The sequence below is a fragment of the Olea europaea genome, chromosome 23 (assembly GCF_002742605.1).
Source record: "Olea europaea var. sylvestris chromosome 23, O_europaea_v1, whole genome shotgun sequence".
In the NCBI taxonomy this organism is placed as follows: Eukaryota; Viridiplantae; Streptophyta; class Magnoliopsida; order Lamiales; family Oleaceae; genus Olea; species Olea europaea.
Genome location: NC_036259.1, coordinates 12,476,181 through 12,489,118, shown reverse-complemented (window position 1 = coordinate 12,489,118; position 12,938 = coordinate 12,476,181). Strand labels below are relative to the sequence as shown.

Here is a 12,938-nt window from a genome sequence, read left to right as displayed (position 1 = left end):
CGTGTTATCGTTTGAATTTTAATCAAATGAGATTGCTCATTTAAGATTAATGAATCTTGATTATTATTTTATTTATTATTATTTTTTTTAATCCAATGTGGGGAGGTTGGGGCACAATAATAGGGTCTATAAAATGAAATTAATTTCAAAACCTTGTGATCTTTAGATTAGCGAATAAAGCTACTTGGGTCCACAGATTTGTGGTTGTAAAAAGCACACGTAATATTCGTTACCATTTAGTTGTTACGTGTTCGGTATACCTATAAATTCATACATAAATTGACAGACTCCTCGGCAGTTTTAATTCTGGTGTTGATTATAATGAATTCGACAGGGTTGTATGGACTTCTTCTTCTACTACTCTTCAACAACGGAGCGTCACAAGTGATAATCAAAACTCTTCCGGGTTATTCGGGTAATCTTCCATTCAAACTCGAAACCGGGTTAGTTCTTTCATTTATTTATTTATTTATTTTTTTAATATTGGTTCATAGTACTAAACTACTAACAAGATTTTGACTTTATTTTTTATATCTTCAAAATGACTGATAGATACATTGGCGTGGGAGATTTGTATGGACTTCTTCTTCTACTACTCTTCAACAACGGAGCGTCACAAGTGATAATCAAAACTCTTCCGGGTTATTCGGGTAATCTTCCATTCAAACTCGAAACCGGGTTAGTTCCTTCATTTATTTATTTTTTTAATATTGGTTCATAGTACTAAACTACTAACAAGATTTTGACTTTATTTTTTATATCTTCAAAATGACTGATAGATACATTGGCGTGGGAGAAAATGAAGAAGTACAACTCTTCTACTATTTCATTCAGTCCGAAAGCAATCCTGATATGGACCCTCTTTTGCTTTGGTTGAGTGGTGGACCGGGTTGCTCTGCTTTGGTTGCCATCTTTTATGATTTTGGTAATCTCTTTCAATACATATATGTGAATTTTTGGAAAATCTTGAAAGAGTAGGAGATGGAGATGGCGAAAAAAATTTGAAGCACGAATCCAAGAAACCAGGACCAAAAACACAAAAAATGAAGATAACAAAAAATCTGAAAATTGGGGCTTAAACACTTTTAATGTCATAAAAGAAATATTTAACTTCCTTTCAAGTATTTTACTCAGTTTGAGTAAAGCACTATGAAAACCCAAGAAAGGAATAATTATTATTATTATTATTTTTTTTTTGGAAAAATTCTGAATATTTAGTGTTGAAATTGTTGTGCATTTATACACTAATTTGAGGATGTTTATGTTACGTTTCATATCATTTTCATTTCATATTTATAGAGATACAACACTTAAATAATAAAGGGATACAACCATAAATGAAATGGCATCTTTTGAATCCTATCTAATATTTATAGAGATACAACACTAACATATATATGAATACATGTGTGCTCTGATGTTTGGCCAAGAAGCATGTTGGAGCCTTAGAGTTTGTGTTTCGTGATTTGATGGTTTATTAGTTTAAATGGATTTATTTGATATCTTTACTATGAACTCAAAGAAAACTAGTAGAGCAAGTTCGAACACTATATTGGGTATAGCGTGAATTATGATGTATTGTTCTAGAGAAAATACTTGTTATATATCACTATTTATATAATCTTTTACAAATGAATAAGGTATCTCAAAAAGATATTGTTGAAGTTTTTTTTTTTTAATTTGGTTGATGAGATTTTGATCCAATCAAATTTCGTCAAATTATATGTTGGTAAACAAATTTGTAAGTTCTAATTTACATCTAGCACAATCATTGCTCTAATACAGCGCTTGGTGTTTCATTGTATTAGAAAAACATACAAGTATTTTTAAAATAAAAAATTATTTAAAAAATTTTCTTACCTATATGTAAATTGAAAAATTCTACTTGTACATTGTACATAATGGTGTCTATAAACTGATGTGATAATCATCCGGTTGTTGATGTGTAAGTGTGAGATTTGAATTAAATGTTGGATTCAGTGCCACGTGTAATTATAGATACCATTTTATAAACAATTATATACATGTAGCACTTCCCATTTAAATTTACATATAAATAACTTTTTTACTTAGAAGTATTTTTGGCTTATAATTAAATTTAATTATAAGCAATGTTTTGAAAACCGAATCAAATCGACCGATTCAACAAGCGAAATCGAGGACCGGTCTCGAATCTGGTCTAGTCATAATATATTAATCAGAAATGATAAAACCAATAAATAACTCGTTGAACCTACCATTTTAACCAAAAACCGAAAAATTGGTCCCAATTTTCACCAGTTAATAAGTATTTTTTTTCCCAAAAGATTGAAAAAAAAATATCAACTTGATAAATGGGCTCAAGCATTGGCAAGCCCAATTTCGCCTTCCTTCCAATCTAAGTGTTATTTTTGAAACAAAAGAGTCATATAAAGTTTTCATCAACTTCCGATGTGGGATAAGTTGTGTAATCTTTTACAATTTTATATATTTAATAATTGTTCACCTCTTTCAATTAAAGGAATTTTTGCCCCCAAAGCACAAATAATTTCAATTCGTACAAAGCAAATTATTTTAAACACATTAATTGTTAGCTTTTGACGTTTTAAAATAAATTATATGGGATAATAAATCTAATTGGCAAATATTGATTTAAATTTATTTTGAATTTGTAATACTAATTTTTTTTTTTAAAATGTTGTTATAATATTTTATAGTTTGTTGGGGTATTTATTTATTTAATTTTGATATCCGGTTCGATCTCGGGTCAACCTCAGTTTGACCATTTAACTCTTGACCCATTTCCTTTTCCAGGTTGATGTTTGGGTCGGTTTTTAAAACATTGATTGTAAGTAATAAATTTTTTTTAGTTATAAGTAATTTTTTGTTTAAATTTTTTACTACAGGGATTAGATTCAGCAACAGAAGTGCGAATCCATGGCTAGCTTCGATGGATGCAATTTCCCTTGTTTATCTATGATAGGAAATGGAAATTAATAGAACTTTTGCATATATATTTTGGATCTAGGCTCGAGCTTGGCTTCAGCTAAGAGAAAAATTCCCATAGTCCCACTCACTTTTACCCCTTGTTTAATTGTTTTCAATTTACTGTAAAAATATAGTTTTAGCTATCTATTTTTTTTAATAATTTTTTTTTTGGCCCTTTAAAACCGAATAATATATTATTCGTACCTCAAGTTATACTTCATAAATAGAACTTCTATACCAATTGGTGAGATTATGTGTAGGTCCATGCGCTTTTGATGTTGAAAATTTTGATGGAAGCTTACCATCTTTTATCCTAAATCCATATTCATGGACCAAGGTAGAAATATCTCCTTTTTTCTGGATTTTTTAAGTCTTATATGTATCTATGTCTTCCATAGCTTTCTACCTTTATAATATTATTAATAATTTTCAGGTTGCCAATATTATATTCATAGATGCACCTGTTGGTACCGGATTTTCCTATGCAAAAACTTCACAAGGTTACTCTTCCTCAGACAATAAATCAGCAAAAGATATTTTCACATTTCTTAAGAAGGTAAGTCGACATTATTTATCATAGATATTTCAATCATAGGTGGAAATTGAGGCAATAGAAATGATGTTTTATGTTGGAACATGTTAGTAGTCTTACACATTCACAGCTATATGCATTCCCCCAATTTTTTAGGTTAGCGAGATAACAATATATTAAGAATAATGCAATGCAGTGGTTATTGAATCATCCTATGTTTCTCAAAAATCGTCTGTATATTGGGGGTGAATCCTATGGAGGCAAGCTTGTTCCTATGATTGCCATGGAAATATTACGAGGTAGTATACATGAAAAATAAGAAGAGAAACTTACAAGATTCTTGTTTCATATTTTATTATCCACCAATCAAGCTTCATTAATTGTTAATCTTGACTGTAATGCAGGAGACAGAGAAAGACTTCATCCACAAATGTCCTTCCAAGTAATGATTAGTTCACACAAATATACGAATTTCTTCTTATTTATTTGCCAATACTATAAATTATTTTTGTGTTAATGGTTGAGTACTTTTGAAATTGAAACAGGGATACATTATTGGAAATGGATTAACGGATTCAAACATTGATTTTAATGCACGAATTCCATATGCTCATCGCATGGCACTTATATCCGATGAATATTTTGATGTAATCTTTTTTATTCAATTATTTTGATAACAAAATGCTGTATATTGCATCTTATTCTTCTGTAATTACTTGACACAATTTCAGTCAGCAAAAATTAATTGTGATGGGAAATATTACAATCATGATCCAAATAATCTGGAATGTACCAATGCCCTTCAACGGATCCAAGAGGTAACCTTTTGCATCTTATTTTATTTTATTTTATTTTTCATTTCCTTTTAATATTTATTATGGTGGTAAACACAAAATATTGCAGTGTTTAAGTCATATAAACCAACTTCAAATTTTGGATCCAAAATGTGGAAACAAAGCACCAAAACCAGATGATTTTGGATGGGATCAAACATTTTCGAATGACAATTCAATTGACCGCCTCGACCTTCCATCAACGGATCAAGAGTGTCATGTATCTAAGTTAAGACTTACTTTGTCATTGAAGAAAGAACTTTACAAAACTATTTTTGGTAGAAAAGAAGCTTAAAGTAACTTTTTTTAAAGCTTAACCGTGCATGCTCAGTTTCTCACGAATGGGTTTCTTTGTACAGATTCAAAATTATTCAGCATCTAATGCTTGGGCAAATGATCAAACTGTTCAAGAAGCTCTTCATATTAGAAAGGTATGTTTTATTGAGAAAGTTTAAAGATTTAGTATGTGTTACGATGTGCTAGTTGTCAAGAAAATAGTACATATGATCAAAGTGTTTACAGTAACCTCGTAATTTGATCATCAGGGAACAATAACAAGGTGGAGAACATGCTCTGATCTAATATCCTATAATCAAAATGTAGAAAGTGCTCTTGAATATCATAAAGTTTTGATCAAGAAAGGATACCATGTTTTGGTATTCAAGTAAGTTATATTAGTTTCTTTCTTAAATAGAAATCTTGACTTAATTTATTCAAAGTTTAATCTAATCGATCAACTAAATATACATGTTGGTTTAAAATTATTGAAGGAAATTAAAGAAAAAACAGAGCTACACAAATCTGTTAATTTGGTAAATGTTGTCTAATTATGTTTCTTTACTTTCTAGCGGTGATCATGACATGGCTGCACCATATATGGGTCCTTTAAAATGGTTTCGCACTCTCAATCTGACTATTGATGACAATTGGAGACCTTGGCTTGTTAATGGCCAAGTCGCGGGGTTTGTTTCTTGTTCTTGATGATTATTATATATACATACATATATAAATATCGTATGGTACTCTCAAAATTGTAACCTATTCTAACCCTTGTAGATACACAGAGAAGTACAAGAAAAATGACTTCAATCTCACATTTGTAACAGTCAAGGCAAGAAATGTTTAAATATGTCATTTCTTACACTGACTTGAAGAAAAACAAAAACTATACGTGTGTTTTTATTTTACAGGGTGCAGGACATACATCATCAAGTTATAAGCCTAAAGAGTGTCTAACAATGCTCCATCATTGGCTCTCTAGACGTCCTGTATAGGTAGGGGTAGATAGGAATGTTTGGAGTGCATTTGTGCCCCTAATGCATCAATCATTTTGGAAATTACTTCATTTTTTTCGCTATAAAAATTGTGGTTCATGAAAGTTACGATGTTAGAGAAATAATGTTCTCCACTGTATTACTTTATTCATGTGAAACTTGCAAATGTGTGGAATCGTTGACATGCAATACATGATGAGTTAAGTGATCATCCCAAAAGGAATAAATTCCAATTTAAGTATACTAGTTTTCTATCAAATTCGAATTATTGTAACACGAAAGAGATGATTTTGTTGTAATTGCTCTATGTTATTCTACAAATTATGTAAAAGCGTTTGTTTTTACTTGTGTGGAATGAGTGTATTGGACATATGATTTTCCCTATTGTTATTTATTTCCAATTCTCAACTATGTAATTTAATTCTCTTTATGCATTCATAACTCATAATCATATTATATTCAACTTTTTTTTTTTCTAGGATAAACTAAATTTATCCTAGGGGTGTCAACAAGTTGAGCCAAAATTTTTGACTCGAGCGCACCTCGGGCTTTTTTAAGGCGGGCTTTTTTTGGCCCGAATCAGGCCTAGCTCGATTTTCTGGATTTTTTTATTGTATTACCTCTTTGCTACCTTTTAGCTGCCAAACAGGCAGTGAATATTTTCTCTCTTTTTTATTATTTTTTTACGGGCCTGCTCGGCTCAAGCCAACTCCCGAAATGGGGCTCGATGCCTTCGAGTCTCAAGCTGGGCTGGCTCGGGCGGCACGAGCCGATGAGCCCAATTGCCATCCCTAATCTATCCTAAACATGACCCGGTCTTATTCCTATTCTGAATTCATATCAATAGTATGCATTAAACACACGATTATTGAAGAGATTGCATAGGCCGTACATGTTATTCCTAACATCTATTGCTCGTGTGTTAACCTTCCACCGTTCTAAACTTATTGTGAGCTTCCAAAAACACCACAACAAGAAACCAATTACCTAACTAATGGCCAAGCAATTACATAATGTAAAAAGAATAAAAAATTAATCAAGAAACACATGAATCACTAAACTATATTTTTTAATTAAAAATAAATCATTCATCTTCATCAAATACGAGGGAGAAATTAGCCTACTATATTCTGATATGAATTATACAAAGAATATAGAAAAGACATCACCTAGAAAATGGAAAAATATAAGCAACTTGACAAAGAATCAATTTCTTTGTCTTGATCTTAGTTCCCAAGCTTTGAATCTTCAATTTTTGATGTTATTCTCTTGCAATATTGTGCTAAATCTCTTCTTTGTGCTCTAATGTGGTGTCTCTTGTCCTTGATAGCCTTGATTAGATAAAATAGGGTCTAGAATTTCACACCAATAGGCGTTTGAGTTATAAAAGGAGACCAGTCTGTCAGCATAAAATTTCAACCTGAAGTGTATATGGGCATCTTGGGCATGCATGTATCTCTAGGCCAATTCGGCCTTAGGTTTAGGGAAAGGATGGAAAGTGCCCACGTGCCCAAGGTAGCGTAGTATAGGGCCAATTTTGCAATTTTGTTCCCTAAAATTTCGATAATATGCATTTTGGTTTTTTTTTTTGTACCTTTTTAGTCCTTTGCCTTTCTTTTGCATTCAAATGACTCCTAAACTCTCCAATCATCGATATGTGGCCGAATCATCGTTTGAAAGTTCATAATTAAGTCTATGAATTTTATAGTTCTTCCATTTTAACCCATTTTCACCCCTTTCATCCAATTTCATCATTTTTTATAGAGTTGTACCTAACAAACAAAATATATACATAATTAAGCCATAATTCACCAAAATGAACAACCAATACTTTAATTTTACGATCCAAATAAGTGTAGAAAAACACTTATCAAACACTCCAAACTTGAACAATTGTTTATCCTTAATCAAAACATAACTTAACTTATATAAACAATTTAACAAACTTTAATTAAATAACATGCCGTTAGTCGCAAGATTGAAATTTCTGTGTTAAAATTACGAATAGCTTCAAAATCACATTGCTAAATCAATTTTTAGTTATCCAATGCAAAATTGATGTGTGTATGAAAATTCTTGTAAAACATCATACAGTCATAGGTTACTGCAAGTCGTGACCTTCAATAATCAAATATTTTCTTTCTTCACTCATAAGATACACACCCCAAACTTATTCTTTTTACCTTTTCTCCAACGTGTGATCTAAAGGCTGAGATTATATACTAATCATTACCCTATCTAGTTTGGATGAGTTTTACTAATTGTAAGTAAACATATCAACAAATGAGGATTTTTCTTAGTTTTTATTGTTTCAACCTTGAGAATCAACTATGATTATCATTGTTAAATATTTAATTCTCTTAAACAAGTGTTTTGAGCTTAATCAATGCATGTAGTGAGTGTTCTATTTCATGCAGTATCATCCTACTTTTTGAGTTTCTTTTTGGGATATTTTATATTTATTCTCATTGGGATCTCTATGGGTTTGCTTTACTAATGAATTATGTCAACTTTTTTCCTTTTTATGTAATGATTAGTGTAATACTCCTCATTAAACATCTATTCTCAAAACCTACCTCTAACTTAAGATTTTCACCTTTTTTTTTTTTTAAATCGACACAAATTTAATATATACGGAATCTACATTTATCTCAATATCTCCCTACAACAGTTCAGTGACTCCCAAACTATCCTATAATTGGTTTAAGGATGTAAATTGTAGTGATTTTCTCTGGTTTACATCTAAGTTCTACTATTATCAATATAAATCAAATTAATCATTTATGATGCAAATTATAAGTCTAGTACGCATAATAATGTCAAGTTTTATATAAATATGCATAAATTAACTCAACAAGCAACTTTTTCAAAACTTATAGCTAACACGTGATTCCAGTATAGGAACCATAATTGGCACGATTATCCAACCCACACAAGCACTCAAAATAGACAATAAGTTGAAATTAACTTATTTTTCTGAATATTTTCCATTTTTTTGCTTTTTGTACTTGAACAATAATACAAAGAGTAAAGATAACATATTCTATGTTCTCTCGCAACAAACTTATAACAGACATTTCTGTCAATGTAAAAGTATTTCAATAACCAAGCTTATAAAATGGCAAAGAATGGAACAAAGGACTCCGTTAATGTTAGTATGAAGGTAGCAGCTTGAACGTCATGAAAATGCTGGATCTAGATTATTCACACTTCTATGTCCTTTCCCTTGTTCAGTGTTTGGATTGTGTGTTTTAACTGTCACATTCATACAAAATAAAGAGAAATCAATCATTACTAATATTAAAGAATTTATAATAAAGCTCAAATATCTCACTACCTATTGGCAATATGGGAATAAATATTTGTAACTACAAAAAGTAGTAAAATTTTATTAATCCTACTAACTAGAAAGCATAATAAATAAAATGAAAGAAAATTGTGTTGCCTACCAATAATTGCATGTTTCTAGTCATTAGCCCTCATTATTCTAACTATACATAGTGGTTTGAAAAGTGAGTTTTTAGCATTACAACGACTATACTGGCAGATATTTCTTGATTTACATTTGGCACTCCAAATTTTAAAATTTTCATGTTGGTTCTTAATTTTTTCAATCAACACACCAACTCTTTTATTATAGATTTATTCAAGATTTTAAAACAAAGATATTCAGTTGCTTCTCGGATGAGTTGTGGTCTAAATTATTGCACTTTGTGTTGAATAGGTAAAATTCAATGACGGTACAAGAAATTGAAGGAAGAAGCAAAAGTTGGCAAAATTGGAGAAAATGGGCTAAATGGTAAGTATTCAAAGTTTGGGGACTAAAGTGCAAATATTCAAAAGTTGTGTTGAACCTCAGATGAAGATCCGATAGCGTTAGGAGTCAATTGGATGAATAAAGATGTCAAAGGGATTAAATTTAGGCAAAATATGATCACAAATCAATTTCAAACCGAAAAGTTATGCTCCGAAATTTCAGCCTCACATTGAGATCCATTTTTGACGTAGCGAATGATCGAATTGGAGAATAATGTCTGAAGTAAGTTTGTATCCCTTTGGGTAGATTTCCAATGCATCTTCAATCGTCTTAATTGGACATCGAGAGAGAACGTTATAATAAAAATACTAAAAGAGGTGTTGTCTGTCTGAAATGTGGCTTCGTGGCTCTACTTCAAGGCGCTGCGGCGTCGGGAGAATCAGAGAGGTGGCCCTGCAGTGCCACCCTCTATATGTGATGTGATGCTGCGACACCGTATTCTAGGTGCCACTACGCTGCCAATCCGTAACCTGAGCATAATTTCGGCCTAATTGGAGTTCAAATGAAAACCCTACCTTCTACACACGGTAAAGGGGATAGAAAAAGCAATTTTTCAGAGACTTGAGGGAAATTTCACACATTGAGAGGCAGGAGACACACTTGGAAATTAAAGAGAAGAATTCAAGAAGAAAAACAACAAGCAATTCAAGGGTTGAAGCATAAATTGGAAGAGGAAGAAGATCTTGGTGCAAGATTGGTTTCTTATTCTGTATTCTTAATCAAAACCCAGTGATGTCTTCCATGATAAATTCTTGTTATCTCTCATTCCTATGAATAGCTAATCTAATTTTAGGGCGAACAATATAACTGATTTGATGACTTTTATTTCTTTTATTTGAGATTCTTGTTCTCAATGTTTTGAATTTTCTGGCCAATTTTTCAATGATTCGGTGAACAATAATTGCATAGAGATGCAGATTTTTGTTTAGACCACATATTAAAATCCGATAAATTTATATAATGTGTAGAGATACTTATATTAATTGCTGCTGTCATAAATGAATTCATAGAACTATTAGTGTATTTAACTAAGTTTGATTCGCATATAAATATGGAGTTGAAGTAGTTTAATAGGCTCAATGAAAACTCGAGAGGGGTAAATTGAATGCAATAGAAGAATTTGACCGAACACTACTTTAAATTTTATGAATCTCAATATTAGAAGTAAAGGTGACCAGTAGATGAAATTGTTCCACCCTAACATCCATTCATTATTTAAATTCTCAATCACTTTTGTTGCATTTACATTTTAAGTTGTTAGATTTAAAATCACAATCAATCATCGTTTTTTGTTTATTTTCATCAAATTGAAGTTAGAAATAATAAATTGAGTATTAAAATATAGTCCTCGAGGAAACGATAATTCGAATTCAATAGGTCCACTTTATTACTTGTTACGATTCGTACACTTGCGAGATAAAATCGACAACAAGTTTTTGATATCGTTACTGGGGATTATTACTTTTTAATTGTTATTTGATTTTTTTCTTTTTCTTTTATTTACAGAAAACCATGGTCGTTGTATGCTCTGTGTCTAATGTGACGATCTTTAACCATTTCATTTGGAAATAGAATGTACCTTCAGACGAAGACACAAAGAACACAAAACAACATCAAATGGCTGACAATCAACAAACTTCTATCCCTATTCTGCCGATTGGATAAATGGCCACAAAAGTGGTGGCACTACTGGAATAGCAACATGAGCGAGGGAAATAAATAAAGGAGATTTGCCAGTATCAATGTTCCTGACACCTATAGCAGCACCCACATGCTCCAGTATCGTGTATCTAAATTTTGGGGTGAATAATTTAAGATCATACCAAATTGGATTAACTTGATGAGCGATGCTCTCCAATTCTATGGGTTACCTCGTGAAAACCCGAACACACATATCTCCAAATTTTTCTAAAACTGTCAAAACTTTCATGCTCTGGGGGTTAATGAAGATGCTATTAAACTACGATTATTTCCATTTACATTGAGAGATGCTGCATTGGAGTGGTTAGATACTGAGGTTCATGAGAGCATTACTACATGGAAGAACTGACCAAAAAATTTTGCAACAAATTTTTTCCACTGGCGAAAGTAGCTAAAATCATATTGGAGATTCAAACTTTTCAACAGAAAGAGGGTGAAAGCTATCACGAGGCATGTAATAGATTTAATGAGTTGATGAGAAAATGTCCAAACCATGGAATCATATAGGTAATCAAGTGCAGTACTTCTACACTGGACTTACACCACTATCAAAATATCAAGTCGATGCTTCAGCTGGTGGATAAACTATAGGAAAATCAGTGCAACAAACCATGGAACTGTTTGAGTTGATTTCTACCACACACTCAATGTTTTCATCAGAAAGAGTGGCACTACCAAAGATAAGTTGAATGTATAAAGTAGCCAGCATAACATCTACCACTGTACAAATAGCAGCTTTAACAAAATAGAAAGAGTTACTTGTAAAATTGCAAACACATGGAGCAAATGCAATGATGGCTAGTCCAGCATGTGAGACTTGTGGGAGAAATCATGCTACAAAGAGCTACATGATGCTTACTTCGTCAAAGGAACTAGTGAACTTTAATCAAAATGTCCTGTAATTTCAACTCATATGGGAACAAATTCTAGCAAGAAAGAAGACTAAGTTTGGGGGAGATGTTTCAACAATATATGTTGAAGACGGACAAGGTGTTCGAGCAAATTGGCACAAACTTTCAAAATTAATAGGCATCCATCAAGAAACTAGAGACACAAATTGGTCAGATAGCGCAACAACTTGCAGAATGCCTACTAGGGACATTGGCAGATAATACAATGATAAATCCTGAGGAACGGGTGATGGCAATTAAAGTAATGGAGAACGAGGGCTCCCATGAAAGTTAAAGCATATGTACCTCCACTTCGTTTCCCCAAAGATGGAGCAAAATATTCATGTCATAAGTACAAAGAGCGAGGTACAATAGTCAGAGATCACTACAGAGAGGTCCAAAAGAAAAGATGATCAGGAAGTGATTGATGAAATTACAAGGGTAGAAAAAGTTGCACCAAACGTAACTGAAAATGGGGAAAGTACAGAAACACCAGCTACCAAAGCACCAAGTCTAGGCAAAGCGTACATGTCTTCCATTCCCTTTCCTCAAAAGCTCAAGAAGAATAAATAAGACACAAATTATGAAAATTTCCTCCATGTTCTCAAAGAGCTTCATATCAATATTCCATTCATTGATGCGATTCTACAAATTCCAAGCCAAAAAACTTTTGAAAGAGATGTTGACAAAGAAAAGAAAGCTTCCGAAATTTGAAACTGTGGCATTAACTGAGAAAAGTAGTGCAAGAGTCCACATAAAATTGCCTCCTAAATTGAAGGATGTAGGGAGTTTTATTATACCAATTTTAATTGGAAATTCCTATTCAATTAATGTATTGTGTGACACTGGTGCTAGTATCAATCTAATATCGTATTCTACTTATAGGAAATTGGGACTAGGTGAAGTCAACTCAACATCAATAAC

The 12,938-nt window shown here is 32.0% G+C and overlaps 1 protein-coding gene across 9 annotated transcripts in view; it reads left to right on the top strand.

The window, feature by feature from the left end:
- The first annotated feature begins 287 nt into the window (after nucleotides 1-287).
- The window catches only part of LOC111372429 (serine carboxypeptidase-like 17), a 65,494-nt gene continuing 52,843 nt past the window's right edge, over nucleotides 288-12,938 (top strand). For 4 of the 9 annotated variants that reach the window (XM_022994782.1, XM_022994786.1, XM_022994778.1 and 1 more), the window contains exons 1-2: nucleotides 292-384; nucleotides 620-678. In XM_022994782.1, the coding sequence (XP_022850550.1) occupies nucleotides 322-384; nucleotides 620-678 (122 nt within the window). In that variant the 5' untranslated portion in view covers nucleotides 292-321. Of the gene's footprint in view, nucleotides 444-619; nucleotides 679-779; nucleotides 926-3,227; nucleotides 3,305-3,400; nucleotides 3,524-3,695; nucleotides 3,799-3,903; nucleotides 3,942-4,044; nucleotides 4,147-4,230; nucleotides 4,318-4,402; nucleotides 4,562-4,691; nucleotides 4,764-4,877; nucleotides 4,997-5,180; nucleotides 5,295-5,388; nucleotides 5,444-5,522; nucleotides 5,951-12,938 lie in introns of those variants that run through there. The other 5 variants (XM_022994780.1, XM_022994781.1, XM_022994784.1 and 2 more) reach the window with 5 other exon arrangements.